At 37.3% G+C, this 23,672-nt stretch overlaps 5 protein-coding genes across 5 annotated transcripts; 1 reads left to right on the forward strand and 4 right to left on the reverse strand.

The window, feature by feature from the left end:
- Positions 1-1,018: 1,018 nt before the first annotated feature.
- Positions 1,019-2,509, reverse strand: LOC106331685. Its single transcript, XM_013770087.1, has 2 exons — positions 2,312-2,509; positions 1,019-2,213 (listed from the first exon to the last, which is right to left on the reverse strand). Exons 1-2 carry the CDS (start codon positions 2,375-2,377, stop codon positions 1,149-1,151), a joined length of 1,131 nt encoding a protein of 376 aa, XP_013625541.1. The 5' UTR covers positions 2,378-2,509; the 3' UTR covers positions 1,019-1,148.
- A 2,791-nt stretch (positions 2,510-5,300) lies between these two features.
- LOC106329989 lies at positions 5,301-8,930 on the forward strand. Its single transcript, XM_013768566.1, has 8 exons — positions 5,301-5,755; positions 5,878-5,923; positions 6,037-6,201; positions 6,576-7,274; positions 7,356-7,540; positions 7,692-7,924; positions 8,014-8,098; positions 8,173-8,930. The coding sequence occupies exons 1-5, from the start codon at positions 5,301-5,303 to the stop codon at positions 7,464-7,466; spliced, it is 1,476 nt and encodes a 491-aa protein (XP_013624020.1). The 3' UTR covers positions 7,467-7,540; positions 7,692-7,924; positions 8,014-8,098; positions 8,173-8,930.
- Positions 8,931-10,077: 1,147 nt separating this feature from the next.
- LOC106328783 lies at positions 10,078-14,102 on the reverse strand. The gene is made up of 5 exons (XM_013767292.1): positions 13,773-14,102; positions 12,333-13,408; positions 11,391-12,229; positions 10,468-11,277; positions 10,078-10,363 (listed from the first exon to the last, which is right to left on the reverse strand). Exons 4-5 carry the CDS (start codon positions 11,275-11,277, stop codon positions 10,277-10,279), a joined length of 897 nt encoding a protein of 298 aa, XP_013622746.1. The 5' UTR covers positions 11,391-12,229; positions 12,333-13,408; positions 13,773-14,102; the 3' UTR covers positions 10,078-10,276.
- LOC106329990 lies at positions 11,490-13,083 on the reverse strand. The gene is made up of 3 exons (XM_013768567.1): positions 12,640-13,083; positions 12,333-12,549; positions 11,490-12,274 (listed from the first exon to the last, which is right to left on the reverse strand). Exons 1-3 carry the CDS (start codon positions 13,081-13,083, stop codon positions 11,490-11,492), a joined length of 1,446 nt encoding a protein of 481 aa, XP_013624021.1.
- Positions 14,103-20,311: 6,209 nt separating the features above from the next.
- LOC106332367 lies at positions 20,312-21,704 on the reverse strand. Its single transcript, XM_013770835.1, has 2 exons — positions 21,554-21,704; positions 20,312-21,476 (listed from the first exon to the last, which is right to left on the reverse strand). The coding sequence occupies exons 1-2, from the start codon at positions 21,680-21,682 to the stop codon at positions 20,442-20,444; spliced, it is 1,164 nt and encodes a 387-aa protein (XP_013626289.1). The 5' UTR covers positions 21,683-21,704; the 3' UTR covers positions 20,312-20,441.
- Positions 21,705-23,672: the final 1,968 nt, after the last annotated feature.

Raw genomic sequence — 23,672 nt, forward strand, 5'->3', positions numbered from 1 at the left:
AAACCTAGATCTAGCTATTTTCTCGTAATTGTTTACAACCTCAACCAATCAATCAATCAACTGAACAACTGCCTTGTTCACCTCTGTTGTTTATTGATTTACTCTGTTTACCTAGCTTAATTATAAACTGATTAAGATCTATTGTTTGCCTTAGCTCTTTGTGGATTGATCCCTAAGTAATACGACTGAACCTCTTATTTGAGAGAAGAAAAGTCACTCATCATGATATCATACCGGTTAGACGAGAACAACACCTGATTATTAAAGAACAGTATAAGAGGCTAGAGTATTCATTTCTAAACTTGATTTCTTTATTTTAAGCATATCATTAATTAACGTGTGTTAAAAAAAAAGCATATCATTAACGTATTAGAATAAAAATAAAACATATATGCTCGCTCACTCAATGAATTGCAATAATTCAAACCTATGCATCTGGACCATAGACTTCTTAGTTAGAGATTTTTCACTGACGAAAATCAACCAAAAGATGAGAGAGGAAATGTTGAACCAGAGAGTGACACTAGTCCCGCTTAGATCCACTGGCTAGTGATGCTGAGTCTAGTGCAGTTCTTGGTGGTTATGTCTCTGAAAGTGTCTCGGACGAAGGTGCAACCAGCAATACTATCCAAGAACGGACCGTAAAGGTCTAAAGGTCCGACGTGAACACGACGTTGATGGCACCCATCATCTGATGGGGTTAACCAACCCTGCGTTCACTTGGCTCACAAAGCCTTTGTAAATCTATTTGTCATTACCAAACAAATAAACATGTTAACATTATTCAGTATAGTTTATTTTCATCTAATATTATTTTACTCTTGCATATATTGCAACTAGTTTTGTTTCTTTCACTGTGTAGAAATGATCAACGTGTTTGGAAATCACAGACGATGGATTGAGACCACTTGCTAAGACTCAAAAGATGGAGTTGCTTGTGGTTGAAGCTAGTACTCAGGTTTCAAGAAGAGGTGCTAGTGGTGGTGCAACTTCTGTATATTTCAGGCAAGACTTGTCATGGATGTATTGAGATTGCATTACTCACTCATAACTAAACTTTAGAATTTCCATTTCCATAGTAGCCAAAGCATCATGGATAATACATAAAAAAAATGAAGCAGAGCTGGTTGATATGCAAGCGAGCAAGCTTAGGGAGAATTCGATGGATTGCTACTACGATTAGCATTGAGGTAAGATTGAGGTGGAATGAAGTAAGGGGCAGTGAAATTGGAGAAGTTACTTGTCTTACACTTACCCCCGAGAGTGAATATTCCGCGTTCGCTTTTATCAATGAAATAGATTGAATTTTGGCATTTCTGGTGCGAGCTAGCCTTGAGACAGAAAGGTTCAGACTTGGAGAGGAAAATGCAGAGATCTCCAATGTCATTAGTGTAGCACCATTGCAGTGGGTTACATCTGTTAAGACCTTGCTTGAACACCCAGATTTGATGCTCTTCCATCCTCCCTCCCTTGTTGTTATTTCTCTTTCTGAACCGCTTAATCATAAACATTTCTTGCGTCGATCGTGACTCCACCAACTCTTCGACCGTGCAACACAAATCTAATTCTTCCCATTCTGACTGCAACAACTGAGGAGTGTAAAGGCCTTTTCTACACAGCTTTGGTTTCTCCAAGTTTTCTCCAAGATCCCAGTATCCAATGTGTGTGCCCCCATAAGCAGGCATGGCAAACTTTTTATCTCTCTTTGTATACATGACTCGGGAGTTGAAGAAGGCCGGGTCTTCGATTCTGATGTTGACCCACTTTTTATTCTTTTCAGCAGGCCTACACAGGCTGAGTTGAGGTCCAACGAATTTGACGGCCAAGATGCAGTCTTCGTCATCAGGGGAAGAGGATGACATGGCCACGTTTGTTACCAGTTCGGTTTGACAATGAGGCAGGGTTTCAAAATCAGGCAGTACGATTCCCGAAAAATCTGATTCCGACACTCCAGGGTTGAGATCATCTGAAAGATACGGGCCGTATTTGGAAGTAAGTACCCAGCCATGTGATGCTCCCATCGTTCCCGTTTCTGCCATCATGTCCATGGGCACCGTCTTTTCCAAAACCCTAGTCCAACAGCTAGGGCCAGAAAAATCTGTAATCATGAGTCTACCGATTTCCCCTTCAATCCAATTCTCTCCACAATGTTCAGCACCGTAGATGTGACATAGAGGGGTTTCGGACAAGAAACGAGCACCAACGAGGTGTCTCTGCGGATTAATCCGGCATCAGAAAAAAAAAAAACCAAAAATAAAGAACAAACAAAGTATCACATAACAAATTAAAAAGACAAGAGAGAGTGGCTTACAACTCCTAGCGCAGGTGGTTTCCTCAGACAGAGCCTAGAGAGACGGCTGAGAAGCAGAGAACTCATAGTGTGCTTTTTTTTTTCCTAGTAATGCAAAAATCTCTAGTTGAAACTTTGGTAATGACTCCATTTAATATAAGATGAATAGCCTTGTTCCTCAAGTCTTTCCATATCTACTTTTCCCTTTATGTGGTTCTCATTTTCCCGAGACATATTTTTTAATTTTTTTTTGCTTAACAACGAATGGACCCATATAACTAAGATGAGTAGCCTTGCTCCCCAAGTCTTTCGATAACTCCTTTCGGCTTTATGTGGTTCTCATTTTCCCAGTGTCAGATTTATTTTATTTATTTTGGTTACCAAAGAAATATATGAATATTTTAGTTGTTCATCCCGCACAAGGCGAAAATCTTAATCTAGTACACATTGTATTATAAGAAACAAATCATAATGTAAAAATCATAATTTTAGTTTATTATTTTTAAGAATGTTAAAATTTTCAAAATTTATTATTTCAATACAAAATGGAATTAAATATCAAAAAGGCAAACTACGAGATAAATAATTGAAATGGAATTGACTCATATAAATATACTAAACATTTGGAAATTTAACATAAATATATATTATATAAAAGTTTACGCGATGTTATAAAACCATATTGAGGTTATAAGTACTCAAGGTGTCTAAACATGATTTAAAACAACCAATTATATTATGACAAATTATTATTTTAATTTTAATTTTCAAAAACGTCAATATTTCTAAAACAATTTTCATTTAAAAATAAAATGGAAACCCATGTCAAACAAAGTAATTTAACAAAAGTAAAACACTATAAATAAATTCACTTAATATATATAATGTTTTTTGAAATTTAAAACTAAAATAATATACAAAATAAGAATTATTTTTTTAAAAATACAAGGCTTCAAACAATTATAAGTAAATAAATTTAACTCATGATTTTCAAAGTTTAGGCTATATGCTATTGAAAATATTCACAGATAATATATACTATATATAAGTTGAGGCTATAAATTATTGAGAATATTCACATATTATTTTAAAACACCAAAATATGCTACATCATTATTTTATTTAATATATAAAAGTTGAAGCTATAAGTCATTAAGAGTATACATATAGGATTATAAACAACCAATCAAAATATGAAAAATCATAATTATCATTTACTATTTACAATGTTAAATTTACAAAACTGATTATTTCAATACAAAATATAATTTAACATCAAATAAGGCAACACTACCTTAATATCAAATATATATATATATATATATTTATATATATTCAACGAAACTGATTATTTTTTATGTATAATATAATTCTTATGAAACTGAATCAAAATATATATATATATATATATATATATATATATATATATATACAACGAAACTGATTTTTTTTTTATGTATTCTCATGCTTAGACTATAAACATTGAATAATGTAATTAGTTAACACTACCTTAGTTTAAAAAAAATATTAATCTGAAGTTTTCTCATATAATCTATCCAACTATATTTGAAATTATAAGAAAATAGAAAATAATGTTAATGATTTAGCATTGAAATATTAAATTTTCATTTGCAAAAGTATGATCTATATTATTTTCCGAAACAATTTCTGTTTCAAAAAAGTATATCAATATTCATTCTAATTGGTTATATATAAAAAAAAATACAATATCTATTATTCTTCTCGACGATATCAATTTGTGTCCGGATCGGAATCTGGATAGTAAAATCTTGGATCCATCAAATCCGAATCCAGATATCTTAATTTCTAAGTCCAAATATCTGGACTCAGATCCGTATTTTTAAAATATATTAAAATTTTAGTTTTATTAATATTTATTGATATAATAATATTTATACATAAATTAATTTATAATATTTTATTTTATTTTTTACAATATTATACACATATATATATATATATATATATATATATATATATATATATCTATAAATCTTGTATAAATATTCAATTTATATATTATTTAAAAAAATTGGTATTTTAAACAAAATGTTTTTTTAATTATTTTTACGGTTCCAGATCCGAATCTGGATACTTGTGGGTAATATAACATCTAGACGGATATCCAAAATCCGGATATCCGGAAGCCACGAGTCCAGATCCGGATAATAAATCCATGGATCCGACGGATCCGGATCCGGGTACCCTAAATTTCTCGGATATCTGGATTCGTTCTTGGCTAATGGATATAATAAGAAACAACTAATGTAATTTATCATTTGGATTTGTTTATCAACATAGATACACTATTAACAAGTTCACACATATACAAATATAAAATATATTGTTAAACAATAATAAATATTTGATATTGTAAATTGACATGGGTCAAAGGCTAGTTTATATTATATGTCATTTAAATAGAAAGATAGATAATAAAATATTTATATTAGGGTACTCTTAGTAGATATGAATAGAACAATCAATGCAGTTTAAAAAATAATATTAGCAAACATTATAACCACGTTTTTGTAAATACACTTACACATTTACATACGCAAAAAGACGATATCTAAATATTAGTTTTTACAGAGCATAATTTTTAAAAAGAGTAATTAGGCGCTATACACACGGAAATCGCTGAAATTAGAGAACTACCCTTTCACTTTTTATGGTACTGTACATTTTTTTATATACCGAAAGACCCCTACAGCGCCTAATAACGTAGCACATGCAGCTGGCATAATTGATGTCAGACACTAGTATAGGGCGAGACCTATCACACGCCATCGATTGTAACTCTAAGATCTTCCCAAATGACACTGGGGGCAATTGAAGAGCCTTGAATTACTTCTTTTTTGAATTTAATAGGTCGATGGTAAAGTCTCCACCTTCTAGTCACCGTTATCATTTCTCAGTCTTGAAGTAGCCACAAAAATATTTTTCTCTCCAAAAACTTCCGGAAATCTCGCAGTTCCCAACAGACGATATGGAAGAGATACAGATTCCAGAACGCATGTTTGCCACTTGTGAAGAACCGGCTGGAGAGAGAGTGAACACCTACCACAAACCCAAGAGAATTGATTCCATAATTGAAGCCTTGGAACCTGATGAAGTCGAGTTTATGCGGAATACAACCTTTGGGAAGATCATATCGCAGGCAGAAAACCCTTCGTTTTCAGGTACCTTTGGTCAGTTCGTCATTGTGCGTATGCTCAAGGTGAAGAAAAAATACGAGATCTGGTTCTTGTTCGCTGGTAAACCTATCAGGATGTCTCTTCAAGAGTTTGCGCATGTAACTGGGCTTAATTGCAACAAGATTATCAAAAAGAACATCAAAAGGAAGAAGAATCCTATCACGGAGAAGCTATATTGGGGTGAACTCTTTGGGTCTCTCAAGTTCTGTCCAGTTGATGCGGCGATTGAAATGCTGAAAAGAAGAAGGTTAAAGACCGCGAGATGCGGCTGAAGTATGCATGTCTTGCATTCACGTCATGCGTTCTACTTCCGACATCTCACCTCCCCCGTATTATCCCTGAGCACGTTGAATTGATTCGTGACTTCAGTGAGTTTCTTGCTTACCCCTGGGGGAGAGTAACATTTGAGATGCTGGTAACTGGAATCAAGAAGAAAGACGAACTCTTACTCTCCCAATCCAGTATTGCATTGCCTGGATTCGTAGATGCCATTCAACTTGTATTCATGGCTGCCGTTCCTCAGATTAGGCGGAACCTGCTGTTGTGATTGAGTCTGACAGTGAATCTGACTCGGGATGTAACGACATTGAAGTTGAATTAGAAGAGGATACAGAGGCCCCCGCGCCACAGCCCAAGACGGTCCGATACTATGTCAACCCAACTCACGTCAGAGACCTAGATGAGGAGACAAAGGTTAGATTGCTTTTAAAAACTTAGACCATCCACCGATACATGACTGTTGCTAAGATTGATACGTGATAAATAGCTGTAGTACTAGACAAGAGAAAAGTTAGATGCTAAGTTTATTAATACAACTTAGCGACAAGTAATTGGTATTAATATTATTGGCTGCTAACCTGCTCTAATCCCCTACATCATTCTATCTGCGAATGCACTACTAGGGGTTACAGTAACTAAAGACACTTAACGATCACATGGTTTGTTATAAGTCAACATATTAAGTGGCTACTAAGGTTATACATATGTACTAGTAGGTAGTATCAGCGTCACCATTGACACATACCACTAAAATGATCAGCTGCTTATTTATTTTCTATGCATTTCAGACGGAGGTCATATCCATGATTGAGGACACTACACACTCACGTAATCAGTTGGAGTGGGATGACGAGATCGACGATGAGACTGTCGATAACCTTGTCCGCCTAATTCAAAATGGCAAAGTAGTTTTCAATAAGGCAATGTTTGTTGGGGGCTTAACCGGCGTCGATCTTTCTCGTATGAGGGCTGAAAAGAAACAAAAAGAAAAAGAGGGTAAAGATAAAAAGGAACCAGAGAGTCAACCCGATGTTCTCGCTACGGATGCAGTTGACATTGGTTCTTCCAGCCGCATTGCAAACCTTGTTGCAGGCTTAATTAACAAGAAGATTGCGGATGCTTTATCAATTAAAGATGCAAAAATCGAGCAGAGTCTTGCCAAAGTTATTATAGCTCAACGTGAGAAGATGGAGGGTGAAGTGATTTGGAGCATCATTGGTTTTCTTGGAAAACAAATGCCTACCTCAGTGCGCGAGGAAGACACTAGTGGGAGAGGACAGAGCGGTGGAGAAAATGTTGACGCTGCCAATTCTGCTGGACCGGTGCTATCACCTGAGGATCATGGAAATCAATTAGGTGTGGCGGGGTCGCCATTAACAAGGAAAGAGCCATTGCCACACGCTGAGTACAACGATAGCCAATCACAAGCGGACGAGGTAATTAACAAGGTGATCAATGATGTTCAAGAGTTCGCAAACCCATATGATGTAAGTATATGGTGGTTTACTACAACTGCTACACTTTATATATAGTCATTAATATAATTAATAGGTCCTACCCTCTTACAGTTAACGGCAACAGAGAATAGTCACACCTCCCTTTGGGCGCAGCTACAGTTCACGAAAGCGTGGAACATGTTGTTTTTACGGAAGTGGAAGGATTTAAAGGCACCCCCATAGTATCTGACGAGCACACATCCCACATTTCTCAACTGCCTACAGTCGATGAAGAAGAGGCACTAGCTGACACTGAGGTATGCTCACACCCAAATTAGATCATAAAAATTTACGTAGTTGCTAATTATATTTAGCTTCGAAGCTGAGTACATAAAGTTACCATTTTCCCAGATCGAATTCCTTTTATCTCTGATCGAATTACCGTCATTCTCACTGGGACTATCGCAGGAGAATGTTGGAGGCATTGACCAATCGGTGCCCGATATACCGGCGCTGGTAACAAATGATGAAATTGGCGAGACTCGGAGGAGCAAAAGAACCAGGATGCTACCACCCATTTTCAATCTCTATCAGTGTGATGCCAAGATAAAAGCATTCAGGGTTGAGGAAAACATGTCGATAAACGACCGAAACGTTGATGAAATATACTTATCTATGAGGGAAAGAGTTGCGGATAACCAGTAAGTTGTAAAACACTGAATGAACCTTTGATGTTTCATTTTAAGGCTGAATTAAATCAACAAAACACTAACTCTTTCTACAACTTCAGGTGTTTCACGCTTGCCAATGGGATGTCATTAACAATAGAAGAACTAGATGTAATTGTTAACAGGAACGTGTAGCTCCCAGCAAAGGTACTATCGACTAACTAATTGTAGTGAAAGTTACCAATACATTTAGTCTCTAATTCAATGTTTGATGTTTACAGGTCATGGATGTGCTAACATACTACATTGCACAAGACCGTTCCAGAAAGGGAACACACTCATCCAAACCCAAGGTTGCGGTCTATGATACCAGCTTCCCCGTATCTATCATCAGTCAACATGCCAGGCTTACCAAAACCGCCGTTAAAGACCGTTGCAGGATTAAGTACGATGACGCTACTCTCCAGTACTTCAAAGCAGGCCCGGATCCGGACGATACATATGACCGCATCTACTTTCCATTCTGCATCGACAAACAACACTGGATGGGAGTATGTATTGACATTCCCTCATCTTCTGTCCAGATACTTGACTGCAACTCTATCTTGAGCACCGACAACCAGATCAAGAAGGACATCAACCCAATCACCGTAGTCATTCCTCATATCATCCACTCTGTCAGAGGCGCCCCTTACCACAATGCTACCAAGCCTTTTGGTTTCTTCAGGGCCAAGGGCATCCCACAGCACCCCAATCAACCGGAATCTGGAGTTGTTACGGTCCTGGTCATTCAGGGCCATGCTGCAAATGATATCGAGGGATGCGCGGAAGTTACTCCATTTTCTCTTCCACCCGCAGCTACGCACCTGGCTGTGCTTGTACTCCGTGACATAGCCCCAGTTTGAAGCGTTGTGGGGAGTTCATTATCCCCTAACGTAGATCTATCTTTGTAGTTTTATGCTTTTATAAAACTCTTTAATCTGACCCCTTTGCATTTTGAATCAAGTTTGCTTGTTCCATTTACGTGTACGCAACCTTTCCGGACATCAAAAAAGAATATTTCTATTTTCATCATGATTATTCGCAACTAACTAGTGCATATACGAATGTAATATTTATATTATCTCCTTCTCGCATTTCTTAGAGGCCTTATAAGCATTGAGAAAATTACATAAAATCCTAAACTAACACCAATTTCGTCTAAGGATTTCCTGATACACCAATGTTCAGAGTTAACGCATACTCTTTTTGTTATCGAATAACCTAAATCTCGGGGCAAGATTTTAATTTCTTTTTCCTTATAATACGTGTTAATCATATTATTACACCCCAACACTAGTGAATGCATATTTTAATGCTGTATTGTAGGTTACATACTTTACGCAACACTCAACGTTTTACGTAGAATCCTCTTTGTTTGGACGTTAACCATCTTAATATGCATCTAAAGATGCATAGAGTAATGATTAATAACCATCTCTAGTTTATTAGTTTAAACCACCACAGTTTTAGAGTTGTTTCGTGCCAACAATATTTTATGATACATACGCACCAGGCTCTAAAAACACAGGTGGGTCTCATTTCTTCTAATAAACACTAAATCTTTACAGAATAACATTTACTATAGTCACTAACAATCTTAATATACGATAACAAAAGTTTATTTATATACTATAAACTAACATTTCTAAAGTTTATTTTCATGACTAAGGAGGGAAGAATAGATGTCAAGATAGAAAACATCTTCACTTTCAAAACACATTGCATCTCCATCTCCCCAAAATAATTATAAACCCTTATCTACTAACGATTAACGCACACGCTAACAATCTTAGTATACGCAACATCTCCAAAGTTTGAGACTCATTTCCTCCAAGGAAGAAAGGAAAAAATCTTCACTTTCAACACACATAACGTTCTCATTGCCTCTATGGTAGAAGTAAAACAAGTTATACAACAAATAAAAAAGATGAATTACAAGTTTACACTAACAAGTAGCTAACACTAACCTGATTGATAAGATCATATTTCAATACTGAACTAAATATCATCATCCATTATGTCAGGTTCAAGATATCGACTTCTTGTAAAGTTCTAACTTATGATAAGTTTTAGAAATAAAGTTGATGTTATTTTTTCAGTATTTGATGTCATCCTCCTATCTGAAACTCTAATTAGGCAGCATATATATAACATAGTTTTTTGATTTCACAAAGGGGCCATACATTATTCGAGATCCCAAACTACATATTACACAGTACTGCCGATTTGGGAGTCTCATGGGGAACACTAGATATTAAACAAAGAAAATCGGTCGCCCCACATCAGACCTTTACCAAAAGACTTCATTCCATTGGCCCCCAAATAACCTAACCATACACCTTCTCATATTGGCCTTTTACAGGTGGCACGGTTGTGATCCGTTCCACCGCACCTCCTACAAGTTCTTGGGCGACGCCCACGGAGACCACTCTGTGTAAACAAACTAGTGTATCAAGATATAGTAATAAGGACCAATAAACAAATTAACTGTTAAACTAGAATGTAAATATACAAAAAATTGTTAACGCCCTTACTTTAAATTCACCACGCGAGAAGATCCTTGTCTTCTTAGGCCTCCCTGGTGGACGTCTTGTATTTGGCGGTGCAAGTATCAGCGCACCAAGAGTGTCGGCCTCAGCAGCTGGAGTCATATAATCTCCGGTGGGGCTGATGCTCATGGAGTAAGCAGCTGCCCGAGTGTTGCGCGTGAACTTCTCACTGACGAGAGCATCTATCCTGCGCTTTGAGTGCATCGCAGCAGCGACAGCATGCTCACATGGGATCAAGAGCATATCAAACTCTAGGCAGCTACAAACCTTCTTATCAAGGTCAACCATGAAAGGGTGTCCGTCCATGCCACGAACTTCAAACTCACCCCCATTGATGTGACGGACAAGCAACCCTGTCGAAACACTGAAATTCTTGGATATCAGTTCTTCTACCTTTGGCGTCACAACACCGCCGCACCCAGCTGATGCCTCACGTCTTCCTGAGAACCACCTCATCAGCATAGACCTAATGTAATCAAGAAGCGCAACTATTGGATATCCCCTTGCTTCCGCCAAAGCGGCATTGAGTGACTCGGCTACGTTACTGGTCATTATATTGTAACGCAAGCCATGACAGTGGGACCGAGTCCAATGTTTGAAACCAGCCCTGACTAGATAATCAGCACAATTAATGTCGACCATCTTTATCTCATTGAAGTGTCTGTAGAAATCAGAGACACGGTAGACCCTAGCTGCCTTCGAGACCATGTAAGCTAGGTGTTTCTTCTTGAACATAGTGACGATGTTGCGCTGCAGATGGAGAAGACAAGCACAATTCTTGGCTCGAGGGTACATCTGCACTTAGCAATACATCATGATTCGCTTAGTCTATCATATAACTTAAGCTCTAATATTTTAGTTATCAGCTAAGCACATTATTAAAGTCCAAGAAATTGACATGATCGTACCTTCAGAAGAGCAGCGTAGATGGACTTGTGCCTGTCGGAGACGAAGACCAGATGATACCCATCCTCCACGACATCCAAAAGCTTTTGGAAGAACCAAGTCTAGGAGCTGTCGTTTTCTCCATCAACCACAGCAAAGGCAATAGGGAAAATTTGATAATTTCCGTCTTGCGCACTAGCAGTGAGTAAGCAGCCATCATACTTCCCTTTAAGGTGGGTGCCGTCTACCACAATCACCTTTCTCATGTACATATAACCCTTAACAGAAGCAGCAAGCGAGATGAAGACATATTTGAAACGTTGGACGTCTCCAGCATCACGTGTTGTTTCTATAGCCACCACAGAACCAGGGTTAGCGAGAGCCAACTGCTCCAGATAAGAAGGAAGCATCTTGTAGGCGTCCTTAGTGTTACCCAAACCTTTCTCAATTGCAACTTCCCTAGATTTCCAAGCCTTCCAGTATGTTACGGGAACATGGTGATCAGTGCGCATGAACTCCCTAAGGGTTCCTGGCTTAGGACCAGCGCCAACACCAGCATACTTGTTCCGGACCATCTCACCAATCAGATTAGATGTCGCATGCCTCTTGAAGTCACCTCGCTCGTCTACAGTACAGTTATGCTCCTCATCAACACGCTTAATCTGGAACGTTGGACACCCGGCCAGCTTACTTGCGTACACTCTCCACTTGCAGTTGGTGCCCTTACACGCTAGCACCATTTTCCCAGGTTCTGATCGACGACAGACAAAGTGGAACTTTTTTGCCAAAGCATACAGCGACATGTGTGTCCTGAAAGCAGTTCGATCCATGAAGACTTGCCCGACAAACAAATGTTGATTTCCTTCGTCATCGGTATCGGTTCCAAACGATGGAAGAACATAGATTACTGACAAGTTGTTGGGGTCCAAATAATTACACAAATAAAATGGTGTATGTACACTCACCTTCATCAGCGGAGTCATCATAGGGTAATGGATCTGCAAAGTTTGGGTTCCTATTAGGAGAGAGCGAACCACCGGAAGCACTCACTTGTGTCCTATCAACAACACCCACCTCCGACACTTTTCCTTTACCCTTGGTAATGTAATCAAGTATAGACGGAGGGCTTTTTTGCGTTCCAATTGACAAGGTAGCAGAAATTTTAATAACATACGGGTTAACCTATATAACACAACTGCTAACATATAGACGTAGTAGCTATTGTTTTCCTTATAGCATACCTATTGTCAGGGCCAAACTCGGATTGGCAACAGGCTGATGAATGCCCTCCTTCAATCTTATCACTACAGAACCAGCGATCTGGGGGAATGCATTCAGTGGGGCAGCTGAGGAGTCTGTTGATGATTCTGTTCCCTCGCTTGTCTCCAGCGCATCAGCAAATGGAGATTTCCCTTGGGTTAGCCGTGGGTTTCTCAGTTCTGTGGTATCATCATCATCTGTGCACACGCCTAGGAGGAACTGCTGACCAGTTGTCACTTCCCCCTGCCCAAGAATATTTTCCCAATAAGCAGCACCATCCGTTAAACCACCAGGATTATCATTCGCACCTCTCAGTGGTAGACGACTAACATCAGAGATACCACGAAAGAGGTTCACATTAACAGCTAAGTTTCCACTTGAACTCCCGATAATTGTATAGTTATCCCTCCTCTGGAAAAGATAACAAGCAACTACATTGTTGCCTATTGTCACCATTAGCTTCAATCTTGGATTTCAAGTCTCATGGACATGAATAGATCCACATCTCCATCCCCCCTGACATCCACCGGTGGCCAGACCACATCTGCGGGAATCCTCATCCACTCCGGAAACTCAAAAGCCAGGCAGACTGCGGTGTCTGTTCCTACACTGTATCGTGTTCGCACAAGATCCATCAGAGATGCGTAAGTCTGGTTCTCGTGAACCATGACGTCGTATCTTCGCTCCGTCGGATCTTCCAGGAACAGCCAACCACGAATTCCAACTTGTTCCCACACACCAACAACCAGTTTAACTAACTGGCCCATTACGAACGACTTATCTGCATTTTTTGGTACAAACAAGTCACTAGTGTTGTTAATTTCATAGGATTCCGCAGACAACAAAATTAATATCAAGCACATTTTTATGTTAGACGTAAACACTATGATCTTAAAAAAAAAAAAACAACATGACATATTGGTGACATTGAAGCAACAAGTTTCATCTGTACAAAAAATCACTTTAATGGTAGAAGACAAAAAAGAACAAAACAACATCTGAACTATAACGAATATTCAAAATGTCTGAAATCAGCTTTAATGGGTAAAGACAATAAAATGAATAAACCTAAATCTGGAAGATAACGTCTACTCAAAAAGTCTGAAATCATCTTTAATGGTAGAAGACAAAAGATAAGAACATACCTAAATTGGAAGGATAACGACTACTGTAAAAGGAGATTACTTTATGCCACACTCTCGCTTTAACAGTCTCCGTTCTCTCTCTATAAAACAAGTTGCCATTTATCGATGTGGAGGACTCCATTAAATAGAGAATCCGAAACCATACACTGTTTTTGTTAACCTCTAAATCCCGCCATTCTCTGCTACACATAGATATTTTCCAGATTTCCTCCAAATTTCATAGTGTACCTTACAAATTGCTGTAGCACAACGAGTGGAAGGAAAAGAAAATAGCTGGAGACCCCATATCTATCCGCAACCCTAAGATTGTACTGGAAAGATCATACCAAATCTAACTCTCTCCACGACGCAATCGTACTTCCCCGTGGGTAGGGGTATTTCCGTAATGACACACAGAATGGGCTACAATGTTTTTGGGGTTTTCAGGCTTTAGGGTAGTTTTCCAATTTCGAGTCCACTAAAATATATTGGGCCAATACACTCTTTTAAAAAAGTATAAATAAAAAAAAAAATAAAGCATACTTTGAATAAAACTTCATATAAAATGCATATAAACCAGTTATACTTTATTATCTTAAAATTAGTATAAAATGATACTAATTATTAATACAAACACGAGTTGAAAATCTGGTAAGACATATAAAGATCAAGAAGTGTGAGATCAAAATGAGTCTCTTGAAATTCTCTCTTGTTTCACAATATTCTCCCAAGAATGTAGACTTTTTTGATAGCCAGTCAGAATGGAGTATCTCTCCAGAAGGATTATTGCCTTGCCGCACAATCGATTAGTTAGAAAATTTTCCAAATTTTGTTTCAGGAAATATCGAGAAAATCAGAAAATTTCTGTTTTTCCATAAAATCTTCATCAACTCTTAATGTTTATCTAGGGTTCTTGTGGAACCCACCAAAGAAACTATTTTTTTTCAACATCTCATCAAATAGCAAAATAATTTTCACTCTGAAATATTGATGTTTCTCTTACTCATGGATAATAATCTAGCGTAGGTGATGGGAGCAATGACATCGGAGGAGGATGTACTGGTTAATCTTCCCGACCAGGGGCGGCTTAGATAGGGGGACAAGCGGTGCGACCATCCCGGGCCCAATCCGTTGTCTTCCTATTTCTTAATAGATAGAGATCCAATTTAAAAAAAAAATACATATATTTTTATATTAAAAATAAGAAAAGGGGTCCAAAAGTTTTTTTATATGAAAGTATTTTTTTTCTTTTCACAGATTTATTTTCAAAAATACTACTGGTATTTTAAAAAAAATATCTATCAGATTTTTTTTTTAAATAAAAATTTGGAAATTAAATTTTTTTTTTTTTGCCCAGGACTCATGACAACATTGAGCCGGCCCTGTTCCCGGCTAGGATGATTTAAGCGCAGTGTGCAATAAATCTTATTGGGCGTTTACTGAATCCAAAATGTCAAAATATGAGTAGGATGTTGAAAACTATGCGTCGAATTTGGAAGATCTACGGGCGGCTCAGAGGTATAACACTAACGAAAAAGCTTCCAATTCATATGTGAGTTGGAATCTCCAAACTGTGCTGAAACATCATTTTTGGAATTTCTTTTTTTTTTTTTTTTTTTTTTTTGGAATTTCGTTGATTGGGTAATGGTGATTGAAAGGTGGCAGGAATTCCCCTCTCACCCCACCAGTGTGAATTCAGATTCACAAAATACTGGTGAACAACTATATTCTCAAAACTATTAAAGCAGTATCAGATGGAGGGGGATACACCAAGAAGATTCGATATGACCCAGATCAGCATATGTTGAAAGAATATGTTAGAGCTACTCATATTGGACATCCATCAACTGGTTAAAGATACAAAAAGGTGAATCTTCCAAAAAGTGGTAATGCTAATGTTGATGTGGAATATAAGAGAATATGGAAAAAATGCTTCCACTGCCTATGCTTCTCGCATGAGAGGCAACGATGTTCCATTCTCAAAGGCCACAAAAACTAGGGAAATGGTGTGGCAGAGAGGAGGAATGGAAATGGGTTAACACCAGTCCTTCATAAACAACACCACTCGGACATGGTTAAACGTTGATGCCAATTCTCCAACCATCAGTACCTCCACGTTTTGAGCCTAGACCAAATGTGGTTGCTCAGAAGTATGGGAGCAAATGAAGTTGTACATGAACTGTACCAATCCTGAGGAAAGAAGGATCAGGTAATTTCGAATGAAAGAGGCTCTTAAGGATTTATCCAGGAACACAGTGGCTCAAAGTTCTTACGTACCTACGATTACAAGATTCACTAGTGATCTCCAAGCATCCTGACTCATAAGTGGGCAGAGTGTTTAGCTTCCGATACAAGGAATGCAACAGAAGAGAGAATCCAATAAATCAGGGTTGAGAACTCAAATTCCTCCTTTACAATCCCAGATCAACGTCTGTTAGTTGACAATAGGAGTATGGGAAAGAATTGGTTTTGTACACTACTTTAGCACCAAGCGATTTGAGTCAGGTCCAACATAATCTGACATTTTAGCTCGATGTCTACCCTGAGGGTTCAGGTGATAACCTAAGGAATGTATGTACTGATGGGTTTGCAGTAGGTTGCACAGCAACATCATCTTCATGGATTAGTGGGAAAAGAGCGACAGACCATAAGAAAAAAACTTCCTCGACTAGAAGAAATCAGATGCATTCGGGTCACATAAATAGACAGGTCTCAAAGCAGGAGATGTCTGAAGATGGGGAGAGAGAAGGGACTTCGAATAGGACGATTCAGGAAGATGGTAAGGTTTTCTTAAAGATATAAAAACAGGCTGAAGGGATGGGTCACCACAAACCATCCAATCCTCAATGACAACGCTCAGTTGGAACTCTCGGAGATATAGGAGCAACCTAACAGTTCGAAGGGTAGAGGAGATGGTGCGTGTACATCTCCCGGATTTTTTTTCTCCTAAAGACTAAAAACTCTAATGATTATGTTGGAAGCCTTAAGAGATCGTTGGGTTACAACCACTTTCATTTGGTAAATCCAGTGGGTCTCAGTGGTGGGCTAGCTTTGTTTTCGCGGGATACTCATGAGCTAGAAATTTTTCATTCAAGTGGGAGAATTATTGATGCAGGAATTAAAACATGATCGTTGACATATTAGATGTCCTTTGTGTACGGTAATCCTGTGAGATATAGACGTAATAAGGTCTGGGAACAGCTCTAGTCGTTTGGCTTGGATAGGAACGATGGATGGTGTCTAGTTGGTGAATTTAATGAGATCATGAATAACTCTGAAAAGATTGGTGGTCCAAGTAGACATGAAGCCTCTTTCGATCCATTTCGGTCCTTTGCAAGAGTGTGTAGACTAAAGGAAGTACCAAGCTCAGGTAATAAACTTTCTTGAGAAGGAGTTAGGGAAGTTATATCGAATGGGATCAAAGAGAATGTATGGATTCAATGCTGGTTTGACAGAGCTTTCGGTAATGCTGAATGGTTCCGCTTATTTCCGAGATCACATGGAAAATATCTGGAGCGTCTTTGATCAGATCACAGGCCCATTATGTTGACAGTGGCAGCATCGAAACAAAACAGAAGAGGAAGTTTTGTGTTCGACAAATGGTGGAGTGGGGATCCAGAAGCTGTTGCACTCATCAAAAGAGGTTGCAATCCCGAGAACAGTGCAACAACTGAGCCTACTATGAACCATCTTGCCTCTTGCAGAACGGCACTATCAAAATGGGGAGGAACTCCAAGAGAAACACCAAGAAGCTCATTGATAAGCTGCACAATTAGTTAGACAGAGAAAAGATGAAAGTACAACCAAATCTGCAGAAAAGTGAGCTTAAATGTGAGCTGGAGAAGGCATATCATGAGGAAAAACACTTTTGGAAACATAAAACTAAGAACTCGTGGTTGCAAGTAGGAGGCATGAATACAAAAGTATTACATGGATGGACAAATGATCTACCATGGCTTTTGCCACTTTTAGTCATAGTATATGTATTATTTAGTCTATTATATGTGTTTTAGAGGATGTTTTAGAGTCTTTCAAGGTTCAGGTATATTTTGGAGAACTTTGAGAATTCTGAAGCTATTTGAGGTACAGAGCTGCGCAGATGCGACAGACATGAAGCTGTCGAGAATTCAAAATATCCAAGGAGTGTCGAACAACACCAGCTTGGGTGACGATCGTTACTCCTCCAAATCAGTAAACCGACGTATTTCAATGAAGTTTCAAGAATGGCAACTTTGCCCTACAATTTCCCTTATTTACAGAAGACCTCTGGCCAACTCAAAACCCAATATATATGTTTTCTAAGCCATTGTTTAGACTATGCATTTATTCTTTTAGGTTTTCTTTTATTTTAAGGGTTTCTCTTAGGGTCGTAGAGAAGATCAATTCTCCTTCAAAGATTGATTCAAACTCTTTTTGTTTTATTATTGATTTCTCTATCTATTATTTATTCATACTATGATTTGTGTTATTACTTTGATGTCTGAGTAATCATCTTGTTATATTTATAGATTTCATGTTCTTAATTTCAAACTGACAGTCATAGGATTTCTAGGGTTATTCATAGGTTTCTACATCAGGGTAGCTTGTAAATATTAGGATCTAATGTAGTTGGAATAGCACGAGAGTGTGACTGATTATTTGAACCTAGAATCATAGGACAATTGGGAGGCACAAGAATTAGTTGATTAACAGAATCCGAACCCTGTTGGATTAGATACCTAGGCGCATACGAGAGTTGGTCTAAGATTTAGTTGACCATTATCGATCTGAGCATTAATTCTTATCTAAAGAAGTATCGATCTACACTATTTCTTGTTTGCATGCGAGAGCTGGAACATAGAATTTAGACATTTGAATATCTCTTTTGCGTGCGAGAGCTGGATAACTTACTATAAAAATCGAGTTCTGGAATTTAACCTATAAAAACTTTAGCATCCTTGATTTGAGTTTTGAAACTCTTGTCTGTTAAATCCTTGAATCTAACACCTTATATATTTATTTATTTACTGGCGAATAAACATTTAGCTCATCTAAGTTCAGTTCTGGAAATCGATTACACTTTCATGGCTCAAATTTATCCTAAGATCTAAATTCAAGGAGATTAGTCGAGAAGCTAGCGTTAATGAAAAATTAGATGAAGAACTAATAATGGATTACCCTAACAATCCTATCAAGCCTAACAATTCATTTTCAAAAAAGAATCCTACGAAGAACTAAAGGATTATCCATGTTGTAAATTAATGAGGAAAATGATGATGATTAAGTAAAACAATCATTTCCAAAAAAATAAAAATGACATTTTCGTGAATAACTCAAACTTCTATAGTGAATAGGGCAAATGAAAATTTCAAAAATACATAGGTTGATTTTGGGGTTGACTTGAAATTTTAGATATATTTAAAAAAAAACCCAAAAATCTGGTTGGAGGAAGCAAGGATCCATATTCTTCTCGAAACTACTGATTGACCTGTTCTTAAAAATAAACAACTTTTAACAATAATCAGTATTGTTAGTGTTACATTGTAAAAAATAAGACAACTGATATTTATAAAAATTATAAGAATATAACTTAAGATTACAGTACTGAAACAAACAAATAAAGAAGAATTGGAAAGTCGAGATGACAAATATTTTTCCTTAAATCTTTAAACGCTCCAAAGTTCGACGGTTTTGTAGCGTTCAAAATCCCATGATATAACTACGTGTTTTTATCTTCCAACACCAAAAATAAAATCTATCGAACCAAAAATCTGTGTGCACTCTCAAACTTAAAAGAAATATGAATGCTTATTTTATCTATGTTTTGAAAGTTACACAAGTGCTCTTCTTTTAACTTGGAAAAAAATACACATGCAAAGGAGTCAATTAACGTACATATCTATTGTAATAATGGTATCGATTTCCATGATACTCGTATATTAGTTTGCAAAGTAAAATTGTGATTTTGACCAAGTCAACAACCATTAGTGTATTTTGATTGGATTTATAATTTTATTTGAATAAACATATAAAAATTGTTATGAATAAGAATAATCCAATATGTTAAATTGACAAAATTTCCAATTAACAAATTTAATTTCAAATTCTAACCCACGATATTCAAAATGAAACATTTGCTAATTTTTATTACTTAGCTAAATCTAAAACTTTTACAAGCTTTTTATTTTAGTCATTCTGAACTTTTATTTCTCATTTAAAGCAATTCTGATTTTAACAAAAGAATACACTATTTTAAATTGTTTATGGTGAAAATTTCATCGTGTCCAAAATTTGGTCTCTAACGGACGTCTCGATAATCTACCTGAAAATGGTCCACGACATTTTGTTAAAGTTCAGCATAGGCACTGAAGCCATCAAAACCAACATAAAAAAGTATTTAGTATCTAATTCAGTTTCTTTGCAAGGAAGGGAGATCTTGTTTCTTTTTTAAAACACTTTTAAAACACACTGGGAGATCTTGTTAATAAACACTTTCTAGCCGGAGTGGCATATGCAACAAGTATGTTGATATTGCGCATCTCACCAGAATTAATTAATTAACTAACAACAATCTCAATCAAAATAGGAAGAGTTGTTGTATCATTGTGATGCTCAAACTCCACATAACATTTAAAAGTAAAGTCAGACTATACAATAGAAGTGCGAGTGAGTTTCAATTGTAATCCAAATGCGAAAAATAAAGAGACACAATTAAGAGGATTGAGGTGGAATGAAGTAAGGGGCAGGGGAAAAGCCATGTCCACCAACCCAGACATTATCGCGGATATTGACTTTTCCGAAGTTAAAGTGGCCCACGTAATAGATGTAGTTTGGGTTAAGGCCATACAAGCTAGCCTTAACAGAGAAAGGTTCGCCTTTGGTGGAGAGAAAAATACAGAGATCTCCAATGTCCTTAGTGGAAACGGCGGTGCAAATTTGATCATATTGTATCTTGAACACCATGAAACGCTGCCAACGCGGATTCCCAAAATTGCGCTCGCTCCCCCACAGGAGGAGATCTGAGTACCACTTAACAATAAAAGTTTCACCTGTGGGTGCCTCCACCAAGTGTTCGGTCCTGTAACACTGAGACAGCTGCTGCAACTGCGACTGCACAAACTCTTCATAGTAGTAGGAAAAACTCCCCAAGTTACGCCATCTGTGTTTTTCAAGATCCCAGTATCCTATGTGTGTGCCTACACAATCCAGCATGGAGAACATCTTATCTCTCTTTGAGTACATGACTCGTGAGTTGAAGAAGCCCGGGTCTTCGATTCTGATGTTGACCCACTTTTTATTCTTTTCAGCAGGCCTACACAGGCTGAGTTGAGGTCCAACGAACTTGACGGCCACAATGCAGTCATCGTCCTCAGGAGAAGAGGAGGACATTGCCACGTTGGTTACCAGTTGGGTTTGGCAATGAGGCAGCGTTTGGGGACGAGGCAGAGAGATTCGCTTCGGATCTGAATTAGACGCTCTCGGGTTTAGATCGTCTTGAAGACACACTATGCTCTCTTTCAAAGTAGCTACCCAGCCATGGGATGCTCCTATCGTTCCTGATCCTGTCATCAACTCCATGGGCACCATCTTTTCCAAAACCTCGTCATCCTTAAAGTCCGAATCATTAACATTGTGAATCACAAGTTTGCCGACACTCTCATCCCTCGAACTATACTGACAATGATCAGCGCGTACGATGCGGCAAATAGAGGTTTCTGACAGGAATCGAGCGCCGCATAGGTATTTCTGCAGAGTAAAATCCAACATCAGATAAAAACAAAGTATTAAATAACAAATTGAAAAGACAAGAGAGAGTGGCTTACAACTCCTAGCGTAGGTGGTTTCCTCAGACAGAGCCTAGAGAGACGGCTGAGAAGCAGAGAACTCATAGTGTGTTTTTTTTTTTCCTGGTAATGCAAAATCTCTAGTTGAAACTTTGGTAATGACTCCATTTAATATAAGATGAATAGCCTTGTTCCTCAAGTCTTTCCATATCTACTTTTCCCTTTATGTGGTTCTCTTTTTCCCGAGTCATATTTATTTTAATATTTCTGCTTACCAACGAATGGACCCATATAACTAAGATGATTAGCCTTGCTCCCAAGTCTTTCCATAACTCCTTTCGACTTTATGTGGTTCTCATTTTCCCAGGGTCAGATTTATTTTGGTTACCAAAAAATTATATGAATAGACCAATGAATCCATCTTTTACCTAATTATTATAACGACTAATAACACAAATTATTTTTATTTCCATAGTTCTCCCTGCCGTACTCACGAAGTCTTTCCGTAAGCATATTAATCTCTTCCCTTAGTCTACGCATAGTTTTTTTTGTATCTATTCCATTAAAAATTGCAGTATTTAACTATTTTAAATGATTTTATTACAATTTTTTATTCATTTTAATTAATTATAACCACTTTATTTATTGCATTTTCAATTGATTATAACTTACTTATTTTAAAGTGTTTATATACATCTTTTTTTTTTTTTACTTTTCCAAACTATTTTATTAATTGTATTTATTATAATAGTTCGACATCATTTATTTTACGTATTAACCATAATAATTTCATAAATTTAAACAAAATTGCTTTATTCGTGACAACATTTCAAACCAGTTAACAAAGAATTTTTATTTGTTTACAAAATCAATTAGACATGGACATCCAACTATCCATTCAAGAACGAATCCATTTTTGTATATCGGTTTTTTGGTTTTGAAATTAAACACCATTTAGACATTATAAATTTTTAGACGGGTTGGAGTCCGATGCTTACGTAAAAAACTATGAGAAACATTAAATAGACAATATTACAGTTGAAAAATCTACTTGCGTTATGAGTATTCACGTCTAATTGCATCACTTTGAGCCGTCATATGAATCCATTCCTGGCGGTATTCCACACAATTAAGGAACGTGCGAGCTGTGCATTCACGTCTAATTGCCAGCAGTGCGTTCACTGTCAAAGTAAAAAATGCGTTCCTGAAATAGCGTTAAGGAACGTGCGAGCTGTTAAGAAGTGGTTGTTAGTATACATATATATTAATGTCTGCAAAATTAAACTGAAGAAACTTTGTTTCTATAAACAAACCTCCAATCATTTTTGGGTTTATGTTTGTTGCTACAATTTTAGACTCCACACAATTTTCTCCTTAAGCTGGTTCACCAACATTAAAAGGATAAGTGGGAAGACCTGTGAATGAGTATGTTTGCCATAATCTGTTCACTGCTCTATGTTTCTTCGTTGTAGCAGTAGTAATATCCATAACTTCTCCAACAACATCTATAAAACGTCAAGACCTAAACTGTTAAGGAAGCCAAACATAGATCCTGAAATGTTTGGAAAGGAGTTTGAATACTGGTAAATGAAACATACCTGCAACCAAAGTTAACGTGATCTCCCCATTCATCTGCCAACTTCTCTCAGTGAATCGAATAAGCATAGGGGCATCAGCGAATCTGAAGCTTTGGTTATCCTCCTTTCTTAAAATTCGGAGCTTCTCAAAAACGAAGATGGTTACAGTTGCTTTCGCCAGTTCCTGAGTAAACTCTGGCGTGCAACGAAAATATGATACCAACCGGAACGCACGGTCTATATATAGGATTCATAAGAGAACATGAAAAGAAATTAAAGAGACTTTGATGGGAAGAGGAAGTGGAACGGAGAATATTCTCCAGAAAGAGTCGGCGCACTTGACTGTCGAATTAGGTTAATTAAATTTGGGTCCAGTTTGATTAGAGAATGGTAGCCCGGTTAAAAAACCTCATCGTTTCAGAAACGAAAGAAAGTAAAAAACATGATGCCACATGTCTTCATTTGGGATAGCCTACGCTGAGGTGGAGGTCTGAGAAGTGAGACTCTTCTACTTTATTGTAATAGAAAATAGATAGATAGATTACAGTGACATTGAACGTGTGTTTGATCTTTTTCAACTC

This window comes from Brassica oleracea, chromosome C3, assembly GCF_000695525.1.
Source record: "Brassica oleracea var. oleracea cultivar TO1000 chromosome C3, BOL, whole genome shotgun sequence".
NCBI lineage: Eukaryota > Viridiplantae > Streptophyta > Magnoliopsida > Brassicales > Brassicaceae > Brassica > Brassica oleracea.